Genomic DNA, 26,498 nt, shown 5'->3' with positions numbered 1-26,498 from the left:
ATAAAAAAAGAAGAAGAAGGCAGAGGTTTTCAATGGACATCATCAAAAAAAAAAAAAAAAGGAGGAGGAGGAAGAGGTAAGATGGAGACAGTTGTTAAATAAATAAAAGTAAATGAGTTGCAATAATTTTAAAAAAGGAAATAGAAAACTAATAGTTAAGTGAATTATATTATTTGATAAATCAAATTAAGATTAAAACTAGGTGGTGGTGTGAGAGTTAAATTAGGTATTATGAAAATTATATCTACAAAAGAATAGATTTTTCACATCTTTATTAGAAGAGTATTAATGATTGAGGGCATCTATAAATTTTTAAGGTGCAAATATAATTATTCTACCATTTTTTACAAACCGGTTTTGCAAGCTGGGTGAAGACCCAATGGATTTGTAATAAATGGTAGAATAATTATATTTGCATCTTAAAAATTTATAGATGCCCTCAATCATTAATACTCTTCTAATAAAGATGTGAAAAATCTATATAGAAATAACTGATGATTGTCCCATTTATTAAACTCAGTTAAATCTAATTACCAAGTAATTTCGTTCTTTTAGTTTTAGCCCCAAAACTAAAGTCATGAAAACCAAATGATATCAGATTCTTAAAGAATCAAACTTAATTGGAAGTGCTCACTGTTTGCAATCTCCAGTCAATTATCTTCAGTCAATTGTTGTTTTATAATTCTTTTTTTCGTCATAAGTTCATATTACTCCCAACCGAAGATCCGAAATTTAGAGCATCAATAAAAGTCATAAATGCATGCCCTCAGGCATGCACAGATGTGAGATAATTCCTTTGGATATATTATTTAATAATCATGTTTACTTGTCAAGTTTCAATTTAAATACCTACTATTCAATTTATAAAATACAATTATAATTTACATTGTAATATAGTTAGGAGGCTTATTGATCTTAATTTGGTCACATACATGAATCTGATTTTTTTTTTATTTGAGAAAAATTTATCTCACCTTTAACAAGTGATAAATTTAGTGGCAAGAGTAAAAAGAGAATAAATTTCATGAAAATAGAAAGATAATGAGAAAATTGTTGAACTTACTCTTAGAGTGTATGAATTTGTATTTCTATCATTTATTTTTTATTAATACTCTTTTGACTAATATAGTTATTTGACTAAAAAAGATATTAATCAAGAGTAAGGAATAAAAATTCAGACTCATGCACTTTAAAAGATATTTGTCTCTATATACCATAATAGAATTGCCAAGTTTGACTTCCTGTTATTATATTGCATCACTCCCTTTAATTTTATAGGACAATCTTTTTAGTGGGTCTGATATCAATTAACTCTCTGTCATTCATAAAAATAAAAATAAAAAATATTAGAAAGAAACACCTTCACATTTAAAAAAAATAAAAAAAATAAAAAAATAATTAAAACAAAACCGTTATTTTGGTAACCTGAGGTTGATGTTTGGGATATAAAAGGTCTTTTCTACCCTTCTACTGATTCAACCAAAATTTTAAACATCAAGAGATCTCTCTCTCGTGCAGGCGTCGTGCAGCGAAGGTGATGGGCTGGCATCACTTCTTGTTGGGCGCGACAAGGAATGGGTTCTTTTGGATATATACCACGGTGTAGATCGAAGGCGGGAAAGCAGAGCTGGGTGCCAACGGGGGGCCAAGGTCGTCGATGACGGGGGTGGAGAGATCTGAAAACCATATTTGTGTTTTTTTCCCTACGTTTTTTAGAAATTAATTTTTAGTTTTTATTTTGTATAGTTCTATTTAAGGATTTTTCATTTTTTTTTCTTTTATATTTTTTTAATATGTTTTTAGAGGTGAAAGATCAAAAGGACATTGTATGTTGCAATAATTAACCTAAGGGTATCGAAATGGTTTTTAAATGTGAAGATACATTTTTAATATTAACATTGTATGGTTTTTAAAGTTGTCTTTATCGTTTTGATTTTAAGAAATATGGTTAATTAATTGTTTGTTAGATTTGGTAGCTCTTACTATATAATAGGAATTAACTTAAGTAGGAACAAATTTAATCGTTTAAGATATCTGAATTTTGCTTAAAAACATAGTGGGATGTGTTTCTGGATTGACATAATTCTTCCTGGTTATCGTTGATATTATTGCTTAATTCACTTGATAGAGAGATCGACATGTTTATTCAAAGCTAGAGTTGCAAAAGTCAGAAAAGAGTTTTTGTTTTCAAAGATATGCATTAAGAATTAAGACACCTCTACTCTATATTGTCAAGAGCAACATCGAAGAAACGCAAACAAACAAGAAACACACTACACAGTGTTCCACTCTTGAGCTATGCACCCATTTTCAGCCGCCACAGAAATTCATTAAGATAAAGGGGTATTTGTCTTGATTGCATCTCTCCTTTTTATACCTTTAGAATTCCCTCAAATACTCTTGATTGCATCTCTCCTTTTTATTTTATTTTATTTTGAGGGGAAACTACATTTCCATCTTTTCACAAAACCAGTGATTCCGTAATATAATATTAGAGTCTTTATTTGGTTTTTTTTTCTTTTTAAAAATATCAGTGTTTCTCATTTTTTTTAACTATCAGATATGTAACAGAATCTATCTATTGTACGTATTTTTTTAATCTAATGTGATTTTGACTCTATCTGAGGGTTAAAAAAGTAAAAAATACCGGTATTTTTAAAAAGATAAGAACACTGAAGGAACTCTCATAATATTAACCAATAATGAGATTGGTGATAACTTCATCACATATTCAAACAATAAGGAACACCGTTAATGCCACTCAACAAACCACCGCGCATCGCTGTTCCATTTCCATGATTTCGCAATCTGGCAAATATACATCCAAATCTTCTAGTTATTTATCTAAGAGAGATATTATAAGCGGTATGACATTTCTTGTGAATTACGACGATCTAGTACCATCGAGTGTAGTGGCTTAGCCGCAATTGAATATCGTCAATGCTGTAATTACAAGTTCAAATATTGAGTTATCCACAGAAAATTACAGAATTTACTTTTAAAAATGTATGAGTCTGAATTTTTATTCCTATAATTATTTGATTAAAAAAGTTAATAATTAAGAGTAAGAGGTAGAAATCCTAATCATACATTTTTAAAATGTATATCTCATTTTTCATTATCTTTTAGAGTATTAAATATAATGGTTTATATACATAGCATATATATATATATATAAAGGCTTATATTTAAAGTATCTGGGATCAAACCTCATGATAACTATACCATTAACACATTTAATAGGGATGAGGTGACACGTTTCTTGTCCGATGGATAAAGACAACTTATAGAGCTTTCTGTGAATATTCTTGTCAAAAGACCCCTTTGATAATATCAGGAAGTATGCTAATATCGGTCGCCTTTTTATAAACTTTTTTGTTCATTAAAAAAAAATCAACTCTTAAATATTTTTGATGTTTATGTAATGCTACCAAACTATAAAACCAGACAGCTTAGCTAAATTCGGATTTTGTAATAATAATTATTAGCTAACTCATACTATTAATTAAAATAGTTATACGTGCCTACAATGTCCGACCAAATATACCATTTATTTCGTTCAACTAATCACCCCTTGAACTTTTTATTTTTATTTATTTATTATTATTCTTTTAAATTTGAAGGTTGGGGAATTTAAAGTACTCTCATTTTGTAGTAGAGTGATCGGGTGTGGAATTACAGTCAAGTTAGTTTTTGAAGTTTTATTTTGCAAAGAAGATAGCATTATTTTAAAATAAAATAAAAAACTGATATTCATGTTTTACATTTAATTAAAATGTCACAAATTTTAATTTAATGACCAAAGTGGCAAACCAAAATTTGCTGTGGTCCTTGAACGTTTATGATTGACACGAACGTTTCTTAAAATCTTAATTTGTGCTAAAATGATTAGGATTAAGATATACATACACACACACACATACCTCATCAGCTTTTATATATATATATATATATATGTATGTATGTATGTATGTATGTATTCACTATTGATGCGTCACTCCTGCCTATATTCCTTTTAAATTGAGCGATTAAAAGGCCATAATTTGTAATATTTCAGTGAGTAAATATAAAAGTCCCGTCGGTATTTGTAAATTGAAAAATAAGCCCAAAAACACTCACGGAAGAAACATTGACGATAATTTTCTAAGAAATACCCCATACAATTTTCATCATCACTTTTAATCGTGTCTCAAATCTAATAACAATCATCCGTGTGGCAAAATCATATGATGATCAATATGTCAAAAACTCAATCACAATCAAGAATAATCCTCTTTATGCAAACGTGACAAAAAGGTCAACTTTGATGATTCGTTTTTATTCTAGAATTCTAAACTCGGCAGACCAAGCCAAAACACAGACGTGCAAATTAATAACATGACAGCCTGCAATACGACAATAATATTTATATCTTCTCCATCTGAATATAATAATTAAAAAGTCCCAATTCTCAAACTCAGCACCTTTGCGAAATGCATGGCATCAACCATATGTGAAAATTTAAGCCTACAAAATCACATAAGTGTTAATTCATGGAAAGCACGTATTCAAGAAAGTGCCCCACCACATAGAAAACGAAACAAACACACACATAGAATTATATAAACATATATAGAAACATAAATGTAGAGTTCATACATATATATATATATATATATGATTCCAATGCTGATGATACTTTGTAAGAGAAAAAATTCAGTCTTATTCTCAGTCAAGAGAAGGGGTAGTAATATTGGAAAACTGTAGGGTTTGCACCTTGTAGAGTTTTGCTTGTTTGGTTACCGAGAAACTAGTGCCAAGAAAAATATGGGGAGAAAATATGGGAGATTGTGCATTGGCCGTCTGGGAGGCGCCTGTTTCCGCGTAAAACCAAGATCGAGTTCCTTCGGGTCAACCGGTCAGAAAGCCGAGTTTCTGAGCAATAACAATAACAATAGTACTAGTAGTGTTAATGGAGGAATATCATCATCAGAAGAGTTTAGCATGCAAAAGGTTGATGACCATGAAGAGAAAATTAGTGGGAACAAGATAATGATTGTGGTTGATTCAAGCCTTGAGGCCGAAGGAGCTCTTGAATGGGCACTTTCCCACACTGTTCAAAGTCAGGACACAGTTGTTCTTCTTCATGTTTCCAAGCCCGCTAAACAAGGTGAGATATAATAATAATAATAATAATAATAATAATAATAATAATAATAAGTGTAATATTTATAATCTTCTAATTAAGTAATTTTTGTCATGATGATTAGTACTCATCATGATGTATAAATGTCTTGTTTTTAAAGAGATGAAATTTAAGTTGGATTATTCTTTTTTTTTTTTGGGTGCAGATTCAAATGGGAAAGTTAATAATCTAAGGGTCACTGAACTTCTTCACTCCATGAAAAATAATTGCCAAAGGAAAAGGCCTGGGGTAAGTGTAATATTAATTGCTTCTAGATAATCAAAAAGGGTCTTTTTTTTGTCATAAAGTTTTGAAGCATCACATATTAGATGTTCCATCTAGACTAAGACAGAAACTTTATGACAAGTCTTTAATTAAGAAATTAACTCAATGGATAACCAAACATTTTTATTATTAATTATTTAACAAGTCAACTAATAATGCCTAGATTTGTACAGGTGCATGAATAGTTCAATCATAGCAATGCATTGCCAACTAGATATTATTCAAAAATAGACAAAAGATGCTCCAATATTAATAGTAGCTCGTTATAGCCTAACCAATGGTTTTCTGTTGAATATATATCTATCTATGGAGCCAATTATTAACCCCACTCAACTTATTTTGTCTTTAAAAAACACATATATAAATATATATTTTGTTTATATCTTCAATAGTTACATAGTCCCCTACTAAATATTAAAAATTTAATATTCTCATAATTTCACCTACCACCATCACATCACATCTCATCCAACCTAAACTTAACCCACTCTTGTACTTTTGTCTCATCTCTTAAGTTTCCCTTAAAACTGATAAAATTATACCTAATGTAAGAAAATACTTAGCCGACAGGAAATTCTAGTTTCTGACAATTCCTTTTCTACTGCTTATTTACGGTTCAATATTAATCCCCGACTACTTTGATAACACATTAAATTCTCACTCGCGTAATATTTTGAACTGTTTCAAATCTTGAAATTTATTCTAGACTAAACAAATTCTAAACTTAATTTTTTTTTACATTATATCCCGCGAATGACAATGTTACCGACGGTGTCAACTCCTGAGCTCACATTGTACCCTTCTACTATAAGTATTTTTCTCGTGACTTCAACCTAACTGTTCGGCAATTAAGGATTTTTTTGTACGCTGCTAACATTGTATTGTGCTTGGAGATTCTTGGAATTAAGATTCTCAAACTGTATATGCACTGAAAATTCTTCCGCCTTAAATTACGGTGAGAATTTATCGATCGAATCTATTTGATCGTAAAACATGAACTTAGCATGAAATCTACTACAAAATTTAGGAAAATTGATATTAATTCCATAAATCCTTCAGTCATAAAATATAACATAATATTTTCTAGGAAAATTTTTGACTTAAATGCATAAATTGTATTATTTAAAGTCTATCAGTCATTACAATATATATTGGGACAAGAGGATATGAATTATTACTATTATTATTTATTATTTATTTATTTTATTATTATCATTATTATTATTATTATTATTATTATTATTATTATTTAATTATTAGTTAATCCCAGTGACAAAAGTAATATATTTATATGTAGGTGAAAGTTGAAATAGAATTGCTCCAAGGGAAGGAAAGAGGTCCAATAATAGTGGAAGCAGCAAAACGACAAAAAGTGTCTCTACTAGTCCTTGGCCAAAAGAGAGAGAGGTCAGTTTGGTGGAGCCTAATTATGAGAATGAGGTGGTCAAGAAATGGGAAACGACGAGACGTTGCTGAGTACTGCATAGAAAACGCTTCATGCATGACCATTGCCGTGAGGAGGAAGAACAGGAAACTTGGAGGCTATTTGATAACCACCAAGCGTCACAAGAACTTTTGGCTTTTAGCTTGATCATTTGGAGAAGTGAATATATATGTTATATTGTTATGTTTTAATCTTGGTCATCATGAGATCAGTACTTTTCACAAAATACCTTGGTCCAAGTCTAACCATTGTTTTTTTAATGCAATAAGTCTAACCATTGTTAGAGGAATGCTAAATGAACTTGTGAGGGTCGGAAGTACACAATTTGGGCCGTTGGTTTTTGTGAATTTATATAAATGAACGACGATGATCTCGCATTCACGACACTTAAGAGTACATTTATTTTTTTTTTTTTTTTTTTTTTTTTTTTTTTTTTTTTTTTTTTTCCGGCCCCAGCAGTGTATACACAAGATTATTGATTATTGATGCTTTTGAGACATTTTTCCTCTTCCTTTGATAGGGAATATTCAATATAATGTTATGTGCAAATTGTACTTCTAGCTCTTAGAAGTGCATAAAAGCAATTTTGAGCACCAGACTTTCTATATGTCTAAGATGATAAATCTAATTCAAAGATATACGTGGTCTCCACTAAGTACCTTAAGCACCACTAATTTTATATTAGCACAAACAAATATTACTGGGAACAAGGGAGTTGATACATGGAAATTTAATAATATTCTAATCAAAGCCACGTAATAGTAATGTCATTATTCATTTAGGATATCGTTCATTTCATCAATTCGAATTTTATTATAGTAAAAAGTTCTCAAAAATAATTACATCTAACTTTTTTATTACAGTAAAAAGTTATACATAAAGTCACATCTTAATTCGAATTAAAAACTCAAATCAACGAATTAAATGGGCCTTTAATAAAGGAATGATTCCTTTTTGTCAATTTATCATAAAAAATTTTGCCGTATACCGAGATTCTTTTACTCTAATGTGCTTCATTCAAACTCCTAAAAATTCCCATTGTAAATTAAAGTCGACTCAACCAAGTTTAACTGTTAATAATTAGACAATTATTAGCCAAATGAATCATTTCAATTATTACCACATTTGACACAACATTTATGTCAATCTCTTTTCTATTGGTACGAAAATATTGAAGGGAAGAAGTGATGTTACATGATTCATCAATTCTGAGATTTTTAATTTTGGGTTTTTTTTTTTTTTTTTTTTTTTTTTTTTTTTTTTTTTTTTTTACAGGATCAAACCAGTTGCGTCCTCTTAAATCAAAGATCCGTACAATTTCATCCTATCTCATTTTGTTTGATCTAGTGGTCATTTAAATTGTAAGTTAGAAGAACATATTTGTATGTTCAGTTATAATATGAAACTTTTACCCCATGGTCCTAAAATCAATTCTATGTACCACCATTAACATAACAGTATATTAGAATTGTCACATAGATGATACCCATCTGTCATATTTTTTGTCATGTAACTTTTGTATTGAGCTATTACCACACGTATACTGATACATTACCATCATAACTAACAATGCTTTAAAGTTTCTTGTCCCATCTGATTTCATCCAGTACTTCTTTTAAATAGGGAAAAAAGAAGAAAATAAAAGGTATTAACATTTTGGAAAGAATGAATTTTACTTCTTTTGTACATAGTCATAACCATCAAATCTAGTGAGCTACAATTCAACCATTTTCGCAATGCTAACAATGATATAATGTAATTTAACTGTACAAGGAATATACATGTAAGATAAGCATTTCCTCCCTTTGCTTTCACAGCCTTTTATTTCTTTTTTGCTTCATGGAATTTGCCATTTCCAGGCATAAACCCACCAAAATGGAATACTAGTATACAGATCCAAATTCATGTCCAAATTTTCACTTCAAAACCGTTTGGCGTGGTTCGAGACAGTAACCGTGTCTGTATGCAATTCGGTGCAATTGATCATGTCCCGCGAGAACTCCAGCCCCTGCAACACCAAGGAGCATATTTGCGGTGACTCCTCGGTACAATGCTGTGAAACCTTCAAGGCGAAGGATCTCAGTGAAGGCATGAATCGCATTGCGATACTTTAAGGGTTGTCCGGAGGTCATCATCATTCTCCGCCGAAGAGTGTCAAATGGATATGCACAAATGCCAGAGACTGTTGTGATACTCCAGCCCAAAAAGAAACTAGCTAGAAAATTACCCTGCAGGAAATTATTAAAATAAAAATTACTAAGAAGCTCGGCTTCAAATTCATGAGAGCTTTTCTCTATTATATCACAATCATGCATGTTTTACACATGTAGATACGTCATATATCGATACATAGATATTGCTAATTAACAAATAGTTCCATGAACAAATTTGCAAAAATATAACGAACCATAAATGGAGATGTGATATATGTCTTCACAAAACAAATCTTCAAAATCATTTGACCCACAGATGTTTTTGGTACTGTTATCCAGTTTTCATAGGAGGCCTAAATCGCTGTGTGCTAGTGTCATATTTCCGGACAAACTTTATTTACCAAAGTCGAGATCAAATGCTTTTAATTAGATGTTAAGATTAAAATTAACTACTGCTTGAATTTATAACACATATCAAGCAAACAATTCCAGAAGACGACATGATTACCTCAAATGGACCAACCAAGACGATAGGCTTCACAGTGTCATAAATCCCAAAGTACATGCCCCGGTATAGGGTGATTCCAATTATCGAAACCCCAAATCCTCGATAAAGGCCTACTATTCCGTCACTTGATAGGGTTTTTCTGTAAACATCTATCAACCCTTTAAACTGGCGCTGACCATTAACTGAATGTTCCCTTGCATCTGTTGCTAGGCGTGTACGTGCAAAATCTAAATGATATAGAAACAACGAGGTGGTTGCCCCTGCAGCACTTCCTGAAGCCAAATTTCCAGCAAACCACTTTAGGTATCCATCTTTCTCTTTTGAGCATCCAAAAATGCTTTTGAAGTAACCTTTGAACGCAAAGTTGAAAGCCTACGGATAATCCAAAATCTGGTAAAAAAATTGGTAGCATTGTAATGTGCAGATCAAAAACCCAACAAGTGGAAAGCATAAAAGATATTATTGAACAATTTGAATCATACTCCTCATTATAGCTTACAGACATCCTTACATATGGATGAAAAGCCAAAAAGGAAGGCGCGTATGAGTATACAAAAAACAATAATAATTTCAGTTGAATAATTTGAGTGATACACATCCTTACAGCACACCGATTTGGAAGTACGTAATCAGGGCCCTAATATCAACTTAGTGTTGGCTGCTCCAACATAATGTGCAGCATGAACATATGGTACAAAAGTCAAGCATGTGTTGTTATGCTATAAGATCACATCAGCACCATAAAACAAGTTCATCTTGATCTTATTTGATGCTAAATACTGATATAACTAAGTTCAAATAGGCGCCACAACAGGTGTAACCAAGTGGTGAGGCACCGGAATAAGAAGATGAAATTCTGTGTTCGGGTCCCCCTAGAAGGACCTTCTACATTCTTAATAGAGAGGCCATGGATTGTATCATTATTGCCTTTGACAAAGAAAGAAGAAACTAGTGAATCACTGATCATTTACGAGGACATGAGCAACATAATTTTTTCTGCATTAACGAATGACAGAACATTATGACAAGAAAAGCACCGGAAACTTTACTAAGGATAAAAACAAAGGCAAAGGGTTTTCACACTAAATATGGAAAACGAAAGAAAATCGTCACCTACTTAAAAAGACGTACAACGTCATACGAATGAAAATCTCACAAAGAAGCAACACACGCTTAAACATGAAAATCCATGTAAAGCAGGGCATTGCAAGAAACGCCTCAATATAGCATCTCATTCAGCGTAAATCAATATGTAGAACAAACTAATGATTCCTACTCAATGTACTTGAGTACACGAATCATAGTTGGAAAGAAAATGGCAGTTCAAAAATTATAATCAATATACTTCAACAGGGAAATGAAACGTAAATAGAAGAAGCTGAAAAGGTACCTGAGTAGGGAAATACCGGATGACATTAGCTTGGTTACCTCTCCAGAAAGACAAAAGACCTTCCTCTCTTAATACCCTTTTAAAGCAATCACCAACACCAACGTATGGCCTCCTAAGCTGCCCTCTCTTTATCAATTCTCCTTGATTCTGAAGCAAAAGCTTCACCCTTTCTATGGGAGCCGCTACGCTTTTCGCAATCACTGCTGCTGCTCCTCCCATAGCAAAATCTGCTGAGAACTTCTCAGATTGCCTTTTCATTGCCATTTCTATAAACCCTGCAATGGATTTAAAAAAACAAAAAAACAAAAAACAAAACAAAAAAACAAAAACTTCAAAGATTCAATATGGGAGAAAAACTGCAAAATAAAGGTAACAACTAAGAATTCATCTAAAATTATGACACAAAATTACACAAGAAAGAAGAAACAAAAGAACTCAAGAAAGGAATCCTTCTAACTCAGCATAATCAAGTTTAGAGTAATGTCTCTGAACTTCTTCAATGGAGAAACGCCATAAAGAAACCAAATTCAGTTCCATCTAATACAAAATGCATTTACTCAGAACACTATTCACAACACTTTTTTTTAATATATACGAAGAAACATGTCAAAATCGAAAATCAGCAAATCTCTAATCAAAAGCAATCCTATTTACTTTTAAATATCAATTGAATCCAGATATCTATAAACAAGAAAATCAAGAACGCCCAAGAAACGAAAATCATGAAAATTCCCCAAACAGAACAAGAATGCAAACAAATTTTACAGGCAAACCCAATAACAAAGCTAAAAAGAAACAGGAGAATAAATAAAAGTTGAGTACCTGAAATTTATTGAGACGTAACAGTAAATGAAAGTGAAGGCTCAATGTGTTTTCGGACCAAACCAAATTGAAGATGATAGGCTTAAGCGTTAGTGGTTTACAGTTCACAACAACAAAATACAAATTTCAAAACAAAAAGGTGTTTATTGATAAATGAATTTAAATGAAACTGAAAATCAAAGGTTTGGTGAATTTGAGGAGGAGGGTCAGTGTCCAATGGAGGAAATTTGAGGGGGAGGGACGGCCGTTTGGGGGTGAATTCATGGCCTCCAAAGCTTCGAGGCCACAAACGTATGAAAACGACGATAAAACATTTATAATTATTGTTAACTTTTAATTTTTTTAATATCTATTTATTTATTGTTTGTACTTTGTACTTTGTTCTGGCAATGTATTTGGTTGATTTAAATTTTTCTAAAATTTTGGATTATTTTTTCCTTTTTTTCCTGTTTCCGTTCTGTAGTTTGGATTTTCCTCTTGAATTTGACGGTTCACTAAAAAAAATGTCAACAACGAAAAAAAAAACAGATTTGTTCTCTAACTTTTGAAAGTAGTCTTAAAAGGGAACTATATACCACAAGACTTTCCTTTTGATAAGATTAGTTCTAATCATGGTCAAAATTATATTAAATAAAAAGTATATAAAATAAATAATTTTTTATACATTAAATAAAAAAATATGTAGAATAAATAGTTTTTTATACAGATTTAACAGTTAAAAATAAATTATCGATAATTTATTTTTTTATCCTATTAAAGAAACTCCTCCTTAAATAAACTAAAAAATGAAGAAGAATCTGACAGCGTGCGTCGTCACCAGAGACATAAGGCTCTTAGGGAGGGCTGAGATGGGTTGCGTAAGCTATAAGGCTCACGACGAGTATGGAGTTGCTTGCAAGGAAGATATTAAACATGTAGTGTGGTAGAACTGCAAGTTTGAACTAAGCTAAATTGGCAATCCCAAATCTCAGGTTGAGTTGGGACAATGATCTATGCTCGAAACCATTTTCAGGCTGACTTTAAGTCTTTTATTTGATTTTTATTTGATTTTTTAAATTTTACTTGTAAAAATCTAAATTAATCATGGCTTGGCCCTACCCAACTTTAGGACCAGGTTGAGCCGGCTTTCCTCTTTTTACGGCTGATTCTCCGGTCTGAATATCTCTTTTGAGCCATCAATCGGATTGGACAGTCCAAACTTTCTGCTCTAAGTGTAACTAGCCTGTTGGCTAGGTTCAAACTTCAAAGCAATTGGAAAAAATGGTTAAGATTAAGATTATATAAAATTTATGGTCAAGATTATTTTGATGTTTTTTATGGATATTTTTAAGCTTATTTTTGTAACTTCACTCTAAAATAAGGTCATGTGCACCACACGTAAATAATTTCGTTAAAATTTGACGGAAAGTTGACTATTGGAACACCATTTTTTCAATTTAAAGGTAGTTTTACCTATAGAATTAAGGAAGAGAGAGTAATTTTGTAGGGATGATCAGAGAAAGTCCCTAAAATTAAATTGAAATATTTTTTCTCAGTCTATTGTTCTTAGATTTTGCTTGGCAATACTAATGTTAGTGTTTTTTGTTTGTGGAGTCCAATATAATCTATCTTTTTTGAGAAAATTGGCAAATTCACTCTTTAAATGTATTGTTATAAGATTTTTACACTTTACTCTTAATTAATATCCTTTTGACTAATATAGTATTATAGTTTTTTTACTAAAGGATATTAATCAAGAGTAAAAAGTAAAAATCTAAAACCCCTGCATTCGTAAGAGTATTTGTCTCTTTTTTCTATCTTCCTTTGAGTTTCATTCGAGTTTAGTGATGAAATATATTGATATTGTGTTTTCTATAGCATAATTTTATATTTTGTGAATTAGTGTTTGTATTATCCTTTCTTATTTTGAAATTTATTAATTTAAACCGCGCCCGAAAGATTTCATAGAAAATTTTAATAGCATTTTGTAAAACATTAATAAGGTAGTATAAATAAAATTTTCAAAAAAAAAAAAAGTAGAAAAGTGAGAAGGAAAAAAATGATGGACCAAAAAGATGTAAAAAAAAGGACTAAAAATATGTGTGCATGTTTCATCAAAACGCCAAAAGCAAGAAAAGAAAGGGTGAAATGTTTCATCATCTGAGGAGATCCGTTGAAAAAGGGATGTTATATATGTATGTATGTATGTATGTATGTATGGATGTATGTATGTATGGATGTATGTATGTATGTCTGTATGGATGGATGTATGTATGTATATATGTACGTGTGTATTAAAAAATTATTTATTAGGTACATATAAAAAACATAGTTGAGAAGGTCGCTTCAAAAAAAGTTTAGATAAGGACATATGCGATAATAAATTGTTTTAATGGGACAATGAGAAAAAAATATTTATCAGAGGCGCAACTAAAAAAAAGAAAAAAAGAGAATGTATAGTAAGAAAATATAAGTAAACAATTAAAAAATGGGGGGATAAGTAAAAGAAAGAAAAACAAGTAAACAAAAAAGAAGTATGGACGACAAGTTTTATTAATGTGGAGAAAATTCCTTGAGTATTATAAGTGTAGAATGGATACAATATGAGAATAAATTATTTTAACATGGATATTAGAGAGAAAAAATATTTATGAAGGTAACATATTAAAAAATGAAAGAAGAAGATTGCAGAGTAGGAGAAGAATAGGTAAGAAGAGTCTCTATTGCTTTGTATTTTAACCGTTAGATTACTTAGAGAGTAATTTTATGCAGTGTATTGTGAAATTTTAATACGTAGTTATACAAACTTAACTGTTAAAAACTTAATTTAACGATTAAAACATAACGAGCGAGTTTTTTTGAAGAGTTCTTACCGCTGAAATATGGAAGTAAAAGGAGGGAAAAAAAAACCTCATTTGAAACGTTCGGCACCGTTAGTAATGGACAACTACAAAATAACATACGACATGTCGTTTTAACTTATCATGTCAAAGTAGGCCGCAACCGACAGCCGAAAGCACGGTATATTTTTGTTGATTTTGCAATTTAAGATCTCAAAAGCACAAATCGCAAATGAAAAAAAGGAGATCTGTGTATGTATTTGCAAAGGCGAGCATTAGAACATGTACGAATCAGGTACCCCACATCACATTGATAAGTAGAGATCCTACTCATTAGTCATTTATTGTACATTTTCAACTTCAGTCAATCTTGAATTATAAAATAAAACGATATACTTACATATCCGTTTGATCTTCAAATTAAAAGGGCATTTTGTTACTGATTGTAGGGGTAATTATATTGATGTAAGCTAAATTTATCGGTAAATTAGATCCCAAACTTTTAATTTGACAAATGAGACCCTGAATTTGGATATTTGTTGCAATTTTGATCGATAGTTAATGGAGGTTAATTAAATGGACGGAAATGCACCCTAACATTTTCGCTACTTGGAAAGTTAGATCCTGAGCCCCTAATTATTGTCCATTAGTTGTCGTTTGTTACTGATTGGACGATATTGCTAAATATTTTGAAATTTAAGGTCCCAAGTGTTAAAATTAAAAGTTTAGTTTCGAATCCGATGTGTAAATGACAAAAAGCCCATGGGTGCAATTTATCCTTTGTTTAGGCATTCTTATTGTATTCTATTATATTATATCCATATATTGATAATTGTGTTTTTAATGATTTCTTTTGATAGAATTCATATCATATTAGTTTTGCGTTGGTTTTTTCATCTAACCATGTTGTAGGATGGAACTTCGTTTTCTTTATTATTATTATTATTATTATTATTATTATTATTATTATTATTATTATTATTTGTATTATTATTTGTATTATTACTATTATTACAACAAATTTTATATACGTATCCTTTCCTCTAGAATGACATCTGATTAAGCGTCTTGGGCGCTTTTTAGCCTAAAAAAATGTACAAGTTAATACAAATAGTGATTATTGACACTATTGTGTAATTTTAATCTTAACATTTTTCTACTCTTGATTTGCATTCACATTGAGCTTGTTTGCTAAGAGGGGGGAAAAAAAAAAGATGAAAAGAATTCGGTGGATAATTTCAAATCCTTTAAAAAAAACTACAAATTTAATCACGCTCAGTATATATGAGGGGATCAAAAGAGAAAATTTATGCTAATCAAGGCCCTCTTTTTTCTCTCTATTTTTCTTACCTAGGACATATACTTGTATTTTATTTGTTTATTTTCTTTCCCTCCGAGCCAACGCACATCCAACAATTTCCTCTTTCAGTTTACTTCAAATATAAAAAGGTTTTATTTCAAATTTTATTAAACCAAACATCGGTTACATGGAGATTACATAGAAAATGACATCACAGGCACTTTTACTCAATGATGAATAAGATTCTCCTACCAAAGACAGCCAAAGTTAAGATTATAGTTATGAAACCAATCTTTTTAGAATTGATAGCTTATTTGCCTTACTCAAATGACAGTCAAACTAATAGCCTTTTATATGATAAGCACACAACGGTAGTTAAGGTTCACCAAACCCAACATTTTGCATTTCTTTCTAGAGTTTGGTGGAAACCAATTTAACCAAGATATATAAATATAATAGTGTTTTAAGTGCTCAGCAAAGCACCAATATTCAAGTTGGCATGTTTACCGTATAAAAACGACCCGTTTAGTTCGCTGATTTGAGTTTTTAATTTGAGTTGAGATATAATTTTATGTGAGAACTTTTTATTATAATAAAAAAAATTAAATTTAACTGTTTCTGAGAGTTTTTTACTGTAATAAAACTCAAATTTTAAATTAGAATCAGTGAAATAAACGGTGAGTATTCCCTTTCTCCTTTCTAGTAAGGTAGAGCAACAAAATTAGGAAATAATGCATTCGGAACACTAATAAATTTCCTACTGAAATTTAAGGGAAGAAACGTACAAAACGCTGCAAGGAAAACAAACTAAGGGGAAAAAAATAAAGTGGATACTAAAATTTGAGGGGATGCAACCCAAAAAATAGAAAAGTGAGAGGAAATAAATAAAAAAAAATTAAAAGATGCAAATAGAAAAAGATAGGACGACAAAAAAAACAAAAAAAACAAAAAATAAAAGAGAAAAAACAAAAAAGAAAAAGAAAAAAAATGGAAAAAAAAAATGGAATAAATTGGGTGATGGGGGAGGCGGCCTCCCTAAAACGGATTCTCCTTTAGGAGAATGTAGAGATTATTTATCCGCTCTTTTCTTCAGAAAAAATCAAGAGATGAATCGATGTTCATCTATCTAAATTATATAAATATTAGAAGTCATATGTAATTGTATGGTTATTCAAAGACTAATAGAGCATAATATTGCTATTGTCCAATAAAAAAATAAGTTTGGGATAAAATGCCCATTTTTCCTTGAAAGATTTTCTCACGTCAAACTTTATGATTCATTGAAAGAAGTATTTGAAAGAAAGTACAAAAATCTTTAAGAGTTGATTTTTTATATACACTAAACAATTTATTTCATTAAAAAAATGCTTTTTTAGTTCATAAAAAAATGCTGATTTCGTTTTTTTGTTTGTTTGTTTTTTTCTGCAACTGTGATATTAGATTATTTCAGTGATTAATTACAGAAATAACGTCATTTATTGTGCCTATTTTTGGTAATACTTATGACTTATGCTTAATAAGTATGGTACTATAAACGTGACTTTAAAAAAATCAAAACTATTTCTATTTTATAAAATATTTGTATAGTGCTATAAAAAAGTTAACCAAGAAACTTTAATGTTGGGCACTAAGCATGAATATTTTGTGGGCAGTAATATTAATATCCAAAAATGATCATGGTTTTTAATGCATAAAATTCAAGTCATTGGTGGTGCCTAAAGGGTTCTATACTGTCCCGTGCTCAGTATCATGTGCCTCTCTACTTAGGGCCTAAATTCCCTTTTTATTATCCTAAAAACAATCCCTTATATTATTTTTTTTTAAAGTCCCTTTTATTATTCTCATTATATATATTTTTAAAATATCATTATAAGGTGTTAAATATTAAATCTGACTAAAATCATATTAAAATAAAAAAATAGAGAGCTACTAATCAGATCCAATGAATTAAAACAAACACTTAGCGAATTTATATTTTTAAGGCCTACCATAAAAATCTAATATTTTTTACAGAACCAAAATCTCATATATTTTACCCTTCCCAAAAAAAAAAAAAAAAAAAAAAAAAAAAAAAAAAAAAAAAACAGACGAATATACATGCATTGTTCACACATTCACAAGAGCGTTAGTTTACTGATTTACTCTCTCTCTCTCTGTTTTACGCGGATCACCGTCACTCCTCTCTGGTTCTTATTATTCCCCAATTTTCATTGCTTTCCCATCTTCGATTCTGAGCTGCAAAAAAGGCCCTGTCTCACTGATTGTTTCTTCTCTCCCTCTCTTCAACTCTTTCCAGATTCGAACTCATAAACCAAAAACAAGAAGAAGACGAATTGAGGAAGATATCGATTCAAAGTTGCTAACTTGTTGATACTAGACGCTACAAGTTGAGATTTTGATTGCTGGGTCTGTGACCCAATTGAGTGAATTCAACGGAGTTGATTGGTATGTTGAGAGTGAGAGGCCTTTTGGCCTAATTTCGTTTTGTACTTATTTTTGGGTTGAGTATTGGAAATGGGTCGATTTGAATTGTTGATTTGGTGGTGAAATTGGGGGAGGGAGTCGTCGAAAAAGATGCGGCGGCGGGCGGCCGATTTTCGGCGCCCGGTTCGGAGGCGGTTTCCGAATTGGATCTGGGTGCTTCTTGGGCTGTTATCCATTGCAGGACTGTTCTTGTTCGTGCTTCACCATAACCAGAATGAAGATCGGGTCCAACAGCCGGCATTGGTAAGAATATGGGAATACCCTTTTCTTGGTTTTTGCTGTTTTTCGAGTCTAATTTTGTTTTCAATTTGATTAAGACTGATCTTGGTGCGTAGGATTGTGATGTGTTTGAAACTGTGTTTTTTGGATTGAATTTAATCTTCTGCTGAATCATTTGTTATGAATTTTGGAAATGGAGAATTGGGTATTGTTTGTAGTACAAGTTTAGAACTCGTTGTTTCTAGAGGAGGCTTTGTGCTTGATCACAAATTTGGTTTCTGACTTTGATTTATTGAATTATTGGTTTAAATGGGACCTTTGTAGTGCATTTCTAGTTGGTAGACGAACTAAAGCATCATTTAGTTATGCCCTTTACAATGTGCTTCTCTATGGTACTAATCTTATTGATTATTCAGGCCTTAGAGAAGATTCTATTAGTGTTGCATCTCATAGAGCATTGAGCAGAAGGAAGCTAATAAAATTTTCTTATTAGCATCACGTACGGATCACATACAGATCGAATGTGATCTAGGTCACTTTGTTTGCATGTCTCTGTGTTGGTTTTTATAATGCATGAATTTCGCAAATGTAGCAGCATTTGCACACAAAATGGGATTATGGTCCTATGGAAAATGAGTTTTGTACAGTTTTTTCCCTAAGTCTTAACAGCCAAAAGGTTCCTCTGCTTTGAAATTTCTATCGGAATAGGTCCTGTCAAAGGGGTAGAATCTGCTTATATTTTTTGTGAAAGAAAATAAACATTCAAACTTCAATGAATCATTTTGTGATTTGAAAACATCATGCATTCACGGTCAATAGAAACAAATATTTTTTTCTAGAAAACTGCTCTGTTACATATGCAGGTCACTGTTTTAACAAAATTAGTGGACGGCTCTATCACAATTATGTTCTCATGTATGCGTTGGATTTGCAACATTCTGAAATAGAGTCATTCATCAGCGGGACATAGACTGTTTAACTACATGGTGATTTCAATATAATTGGCAATTATATGTGGCCTTTATTTTCTCTACGTGATATTCATCATGAAGCTTGTTATTTAAAATTCTGTACACGTGAGCTTTATGTTCTTGAGTATTAGATCCATTCTACATGAGGCTTCTCGCTTCTGCAACATGGTCTCTTTTGCATAATAAGTATGGCCTCTCGGGAGGGTGGGATTTTTCCATTTTTTTACCATTATAATGAATTTTAGTTTTGGATGCCAAACTGGGAACTGTATCATATTCTTATCAATCTTTGATAACACATATATGATATTCATATATGTCAGCATTGTAGGGGGCTACATGCAATTTTAGGTTATTTTCTTTATATATATATATATATAATAAATTGTGGTTTGCAAGTTTAGGATCTTTTTATTCAACCATTTTTATTTGCAGAGCTCATTTATTTATTCATTGATAACTGAAGTTGGAAAAAGATGTACCACATACTATAACTTTCCTGACCAGTTGTACTTAAGTGATCCCCTTATTCTCGGGACATGAAATGCTCTACAGATTTGATGATAGTTAATAATTGTAATATTCTAAATGAAAATTTTGATGGTAGCTTATGTAAAGTTTGAGATAAAAAGATTTGGAGGAATTTTCAAGGACGGCTACGAGTTATGAATAAGAGTCGAGAGAGAGTTCATGTTATTTCAAGCAGTTCAGAGAGATGTACTTGTCTGCACTTCCTCCTATGGTTAAGCTAAATCATGATAGAGATGTGTCTTTGCTAGTTAAGAGTATGATTAAAACGTGTTAACGATAATTATCTGCAGATTTAGCAAGCCTTTGCTTAACCAAATTAAACTATGGATGAATGTAAATCTTGATCAGAATTTAACAGAGTCTCTTTACATTTTTCATCCTTGTTTTATTGAGAATGTCATCACTTCTTTGACAAAACATTGTAGGTTGCATTTCTGTGGTTTAAGGTATCATGATTCTTGACTTGATTGATGTCAATATTGCAAGTGTTTATTGGCTTGGTTGATGTCAATATTAAAAAAGAGAGAGTGTGCGTGCGTGCGTGCATGCGCGCGTCTGTGAGTGTCTCTTGCAGTTGTGTGTGTGCACGCGTGTCCCTTTTTTTTTTTTCCTTTGCGAAGCGTCTCGTGCAGTTTATATTTGGTGCTTTCAGCTTTTAATACTGGCTGTTAAATGCATTCTTTCTACCATTTTGTGCGACATAGCTACTTTGGTTGATTTACTTGTGTACCCATTGAATCTTTTTCTGATTGTGCTTTTTGAAACGAGTATTTCTCGGAGGATAGAATTTTGTATGATTAATTAATTATCTACTGCTTGATTAACATCTGACATCCAATGTCAGGAGAAGAACACAAGAATGGAACAGGTTGCCCGTGAAGATTTAAATTTTACTCAGGAAATATTAAGCGCTACCTCATTTTCCCGGCAGTTGGCAGAGCAAGTAACACTTGCCAAAGCATATGTCATTATTGCCAAAGAGCATAACAACCTCCACCTTGCTTGGCAGCTTAGCTCAAAGATCAGAAGCTGCCAGCTCTTGCTTTCAAAAGCTGCCATGAGGGGTGAGCCTATAACATTAGAGGAAGCAGAATCAATAATTAAAAGCCTATCATCTCTAATATTTAAGGCACAAGACGCCCATTATGACGTTGCAACCACAATAATGACAATGAAGTCTCACATTCAAGCCCTTGAAGAACGAGCGAACGCAGCAACTGTTCAAAGCACTTTGTTTGGCCAATTAGCAGCTGAAGCGTTACCCAAAAGCCTCCATTGCTTGAATGTTAAGGTCACAGCTGATTGGCTTGTGAAGCCTCATCTTCAGGAACTTGCAAATGAAAAGAGAAATTCTCCGCGGCTTGTGGATAACAATCTTTACCATTTCTGCATACTTTCCGATAATGTGCTGGCCACTTCAGTGGTTGTCAATTCTACTGTCTCCAATGCCGAACATCCAAAACAACTCGCCTTCCACATCGTCACAAATGGAATCAGCTACGGCGCAATGCAGGCTTGGTTCCTCAGTAATGATTTTAAAGGGTCCACGATAGAAGTGCAGAATATTGAGGAACTCTCATGGTTGAATGCTTCTTATGCTCCTATTGTCAAACAGCTTCTCAATCCAGATTCACGGGCCTACTACATTGGGGGGTTTCAAGAATCGAACACTGAGATGAAATTGCAAAACCCCAAGTATCTGTCTTTGCTGAATCACTTGAGGTTCTACATTCCACAGATCTATCCACAGCTGGAGAAGGTGGTTTTCCTTGATGATGACGTCGTTGTCCAGAAGGATCTAACCCCACTTTTCTCATTGGATCTGCATGGAAATGTTAATGGAGCAGTAGAAACTTGTCTTGAAGCCTTTCACCGGTACTACAAGTATCTCAACTTCTCGAATTCAGTCATCAGCTCCAAAATTGATTCCCAAGCATGTGGATGGGCATTTGGCATGAATGTATTTGATTTGATCGCTTGGAGAAAAGCGAATGTAACTGCTCGGTATCATTACTGGCAGGAGCAGAATGCTGATGGGACGCTTTGGAAGCTGGGGACACTTCCTCCTGGTCTTCTTACCTTTTATGGTCTGACAGAACCACTTGACCGGAGATGGCATGTGTTGGGATTGGGTTATGATCTGAACATTGACGATCGTTTGATTGAGAGTGCGGCTGTCATTCACTTCAACGGGAACATGAAGCCATGGCTCAGGTTGGCCATCGGCAGGTACAAGCCTTTGTGGGAACGGTATGTAAATCAAAGCCAACCATACATCCGAGAATGCATCACAAGTTAAAATGGGCTACTTCTTTCTTGCTTGCCGGGACTTTATGTGATCCTCAATCCTTTTAAACTTCCAACCTGGGATCAAACTATTGTAGAGTCAGAAGTAGAAAATTTTGACTTTGTTAGGGAGCTATCCTTTTCTTTTTTCCATTATAGTGTTTTTACAAGAGAAAAGATTTCTTTTTATACATTAGAGAGCTTAAGTGTACTAGGAGAAGAAAGTGTGGGAGATTCATTTTTGGCTGGTGGGGGTTTTGGTTTATCCCCTTCTAACCAGCTGTTGAATTATTTGTTCAGCAATTCTTGTAATAATTATCATCTCGTTTTAAGTTATGTTGTAAGAAAAACATTTTCCCCCTTTGTTCCTCTTAACTTTGTGCCAGAGAAATTCAGTCATTATGTTGAGAGAAATTTCATGCTTGTTGGTTTCCTTTTAAGAATTACATTCTTTGGCGCAATATTGTAGCGAAATGACCCTACTGATAGACTGTTATCACAGAAAGCACACCTGTTTGTTTCACAGGTTTGAACCACAATTCTCAATTTGAACTAGGAATCTAATCCACACTTTCTTTTTTCGAAATCTGGATCACACTCATTTTCTTTTCTTCCCCCAAACACCAATATAGATTAGATTTCCCGTTATAACAGTTGGTTTGTAGTTTTGTTAATCCAAATTCGCAGGAGCCCAGAGAGGCAAAGATCATAAACTACTTGATTTTCACAATGATGTAACAGCCTGTTATGATGGAACGTTTCACTAATTTCATTAGACTCAGAGTTGCTAATCTTGTTTTAGAATGCCACTGACACTCATTTAGAGACACTCAATTTTTTCGGTTGTACTATATGATAGTCGTTTCCTGGTCCTTGGCTTGAACTTACCAACAAAGAGAAGAAATTAAAGTTGCAAGAAAAACTAGCTAGACATTACTCATGATTGACACATGCACGTTCTCTTTGTACTTGGAAGAAAATTAAAACGGTCCCAACATAAGATTTCCAACCAAATAGTTCCTTGTATTATTAGTCAACCAAATTGAGGATGGTAGACAAATTATCAGACACAAGAAAAATCTAATGCAGGAAAACCTTGCAGAAAACAAATTCTCACGTTGAAACAACTTGAGCTAATCAAGAACGCTACACAATGCTACTTTGAAGGCCATATTGCAATCTCCGAATGGCCATCTTCAGTGGCGCAGGCACGGAACATGCCCACCGTATTGAAAGGCATAGTGACTTCTCCCGTGGCAGACACGGCAACCAAGCCAGCAGTGCCTCTTGGAACGCCCTCCACAGCATAGGCTGCAGCTTCTTTGAGAGAAAGGCCTTTGAACTCCATGAGAGCCGCCACGTCCCTTGCAACCGTGCTGCGGATCATGGACTCACCTTTCCCCGTAGCGGAAACTGCACAGAGATGGTTGGCGTAGGTTCCTGCTCCTATGATGGGAGTGTCCCCAATCCTCCCAACCATCTTGTTGACGAGTCCCCCAGTGGAAGTTGCAGTGGCTAAATTCCCCTGGCTATCAACTGCCACACATCCAACTGTCCCGAGTTGGCTATCACCGTTCCCTATCAGTTTCTCATTCTTCGGAGCTTTTGCAGTCGGTTCTGTGTAATCAAGCTATGTACAGTTATGGCAGTAAGTAACCATGTCACAGTCAGAGAAGTGTATGAAAACATTGATATCTACTAACTGTATCCTATGCAATTTTTTTTTTAACCCGAGAGGGGGGGAGGGGACAACAAAGAAGTTGCTTATTAAGTTCTGAAAGCTAAGATTGGTAATTGATCAGAAACAGAACATGCTAAAGAAGATACCTGAATTCTGTTCGCTTCTTTTGCTTGCTTTAGCCGTTCAATATTTTCTGCAGTAATGAAATGACTTGAATCCACAGTCTCAACACCCTAGAAAGTTCAGAAAGACAGAACCTTACAAGAAAGTCCAACAAAAAAGTGTAACTTTTAACTTTGTTCTTCAGCTTCTATTGAAGCTTGTACTGCAATGAAGATAAATGTGTCTTTTAACTTTTAACTTTGTTCTTCAGTTATTTGGATTAAACCTTACATATGTCACCTAAATTTGAGGTTAAAATTAATTAATGGATTTTTGGTGCTGCATCAATCCCTGAACTTCTCAAGAGATGACAGTTTGGTCCCTAATCCCTGAACTTAATAATTTTTGTAGTTTTCGTCCTTTGTACTAAAATTGATGATAAATACACTAATCTAATCAGCCAAAACAAAAAAGTAGAAGTACCAAACTGTCACAATGCTAATAATTGCGGGACTAAACACTGATAATCCTAAAACCAACCACGCTAGCAACCAGTTTGTGAGACTGAATTCCGAAAGACTTACTTGTTCCCTTGCAAATGCCTCAGCTCCATCAAATGCAAGGTAGATATGAGGAGTTTTCTCCATGACCAAGCGTGCCAAGGATATGGCATTAACGACGGTTTTGAGACCGGAAACAGCACCGCATTTCTTGGTTTTTCCATCCATAATACATGCTTCCATTTCAACTGTGCCTTCACTGGTTAACACTGATCCCTTGCCAGCATTATAGTGTGGATTGTTCTCAAGTTCACGGACCTAAAAGAAACCATACAAAAAGTGGGGCACTAATCAGAAAAAGAGACCTAGTACAGAGGCCTAACATAAAATCTTCCTTAGGAAAAACCAATTTATACTTTTAACTAGTATGATAAGCGTTGCAGAGCAGGAAAATAAAAAATAAAATACTTAAAACTGATGGAGGATCTTCATCAATTCCTTTTGAAGAAATTTGAATCATAAATATTTTTAACAGCAACTTTTATACACATAAATAATAGGGCTTTTAGCACAATCACCCTCCAAACTTGTCGTGATTTAGTAAATTGCCTCCTAAATTTTTTATTTTGGCAACTAACCCCCAAATTTGTAAATTTATTACAATGTGCCATATTTTACTAAATTTGTTCATATTTATTTGTTAGATTTAAGGAATTAAAAGTTGAGAAATTGAAAGATTTGTGTTACACTTGAATTGTGATGTTGAAATTTTTCGCTGAACATACTTTTTGGACACTAATTTAACACAAATATCATTAAAATGGGGCATATTATAATAAATTTACAAGTTCATGTGTAACTTGCTAAAATTAAAAATTTAAAGGGTAATTTGCTGAACCACGACAAATTTAGAGGAGTAAATGTGCTAAAAACCCAAAATAATATAAAAGTTTACACAAGCACCAGGTACGTTTGTGCATAAATAATAGTATATTATACAAAAGAAGACCAACGGAAAGGAATACTCAATCACAAAATCATCAGATATGGAACTTTCCATATAAAACTCAAGAAATTAAGGATGAATCATGATCTTTCACAACCTCATGCCCTTTGAAAAAAATATAAATAATAACAAAAAGAATAAAAAAGTAAAACCCCAAGATGAAGAAGATGGAATAGATATATATGTATACATCTATATAGGCATGTCAACCACAGACATATATATTACAAATCCGAACATCTGGGCATGGCTCAAACCTGAAATAACCAAATAAAAACACACACACACACACAAACACACACATATATATATATATATATGTCTGTGTGTGTTTGTATCTATATATATGTATGTATATGTATGTATGTGTTTATGTACCACAAGTTCGACAACGTCCAAGGCAGAGTTTCCTGCTTTGAGAGCTTGGACGCCGAGGTGGAGGCAGTGGTGGAGGGCTTCCTCGCGAGGCAGGAGGCGCTCCGGTGGAAGAGCGAGTGGGACGCCGGCGCCACCGTGGAGTGCAATGGCCCACCCCATTACAACCTACCACTCTTTCTTTTCCCACTCACTCACTCACGCACTCTCTCTCTCTCTCTTCTGTGTAGAGTTTCGACTTTGGAGTAAGTGGACTCTCTTGATTATTATTTAGGGTGAGTTTAGTTGCGTTGGAAAATGATGAGAATGAGAATGATAATAATAATAATAATAATGAGAATGAGAATAATAATAATAATAATGATAATAATAATAATAATAATAATTTAATAAAAAAATTAATTTATTTATTTAAGTGTAATTTTAAAAATATAATAAAATGAAATATTTAATACTCG

The 26,498-nt window shown here is 32.9% G+C and overlaps 4 protein-coding genes across 4 annotated transcripts; 2 read left to right on the top strand and 2 right to left on the bottom strand.

Moving 5' to 3' along the window:
- Positions 1-4,806: 4,806 nt before the first annotated feature.
- On the top strand, positions 4,807-7,040 carry LOC21399721. The gene is made up of 3 exons (XM_010103350.1): positions 4,807-5,149; positions 5,331-5,413; positions 6,747-7,040. The coding sequence occupies exons 1-3, from the start codon at positions 4,807-4,809 to the stop codon at positions 7,038-7,040; spliced, it is 720 nt and encodes a 239-aa protein (XP_010101652.1).
- A 1,507-nt stretch (positions 7,041-8,547) lies between these two features.
- On the bottom strand, positions 8,548-12,064 carry LOC21399720 (ADP,ATP carrier protein ER-ANT1). Its single transcript, XM_010103349.2, has 4 exons — positions 11,767-12,064; positions 10,945-11,219; positions 9,555-9,926; positions 8,548-9,121 (listed from the first exon to the last, which is right to left on the bottom strand). The coding sequence occupies exons 2-4, from the start codon at positions 11,206-11,208 to the stop codon at positions 8,810-8,812; spliced, it is 948 nt and encodes a 315-aa protein (XP_010101651.1). The 5' UTR covers positions 11,209-11,219; positions 11,767-12,064; the 3' UTR covers positions 8,548-8,809.
- A 5,958-nt stretch (positions 12,065-18,022) lies between these two features.
- Positions 18,023-22,782, top strand: LOC21399719 (probable galacturonosyltransferase 11). Its single transcript, XM_010103348.2, has 2 exons — positions 18,023-18,612; positions 20,935-22,782. Exons 1-2 carry the CDS (start codon positions 18,460-18,462, stop codon positions 22,387-22,389), a joined length of 1,608 nt encoding a protein of 535 aa, XP_010101650.1. The 5' UTR covers positions 18,023-18,459; the 3' UTR covers positions 22,390-22,782.
- Positions 22,783-23,388: 606 nt separating this feature from the next.
- Positions 23,389-26,259, bottom strand: LOC112092570 (isoaspartyl peptidase/L-asparaginase 1-like). Its single transcript, XM_024169073.1, has 4 exons — positions 26,044-26,259; positions 24,744-24,977; positions 24,204-24,290; positions 23,389-24,006 (listed from the first exon to the last, which is right to left on the bottom strand). Exons 1-4 carry the CDS (start codon positions 26,200-26,202, stop codon positions 23,533-23,535), a joined length of 954 nt encoding a protein of 317 aa, XP_024024841.1. The 5' UTR covers positions 26,203-26,259; the 3' UTR covers positions 23,389-23,532.
- Between the last annotated feature and the right edge of the window lie 239 nt (positions 26,260-26,498).

The sequence above is a fragment of the Morus notabilis genome, unplaced genomic scaffold, assembly GCF_000414095.1.
Source record: "Morus notabilis unplaced genomic scaffold, ASM41409v2 Scaffold261, whole genome shotgun sequence".
NCBI lineage: Eukaryota > Viridiplantae > Streptophyta > Magnoliopsida > Rosales > Moraceae > Morus > Morus notabilis.
This window is presented reverse-complemented; position numbering and strand designations above follow the sequence as displayed.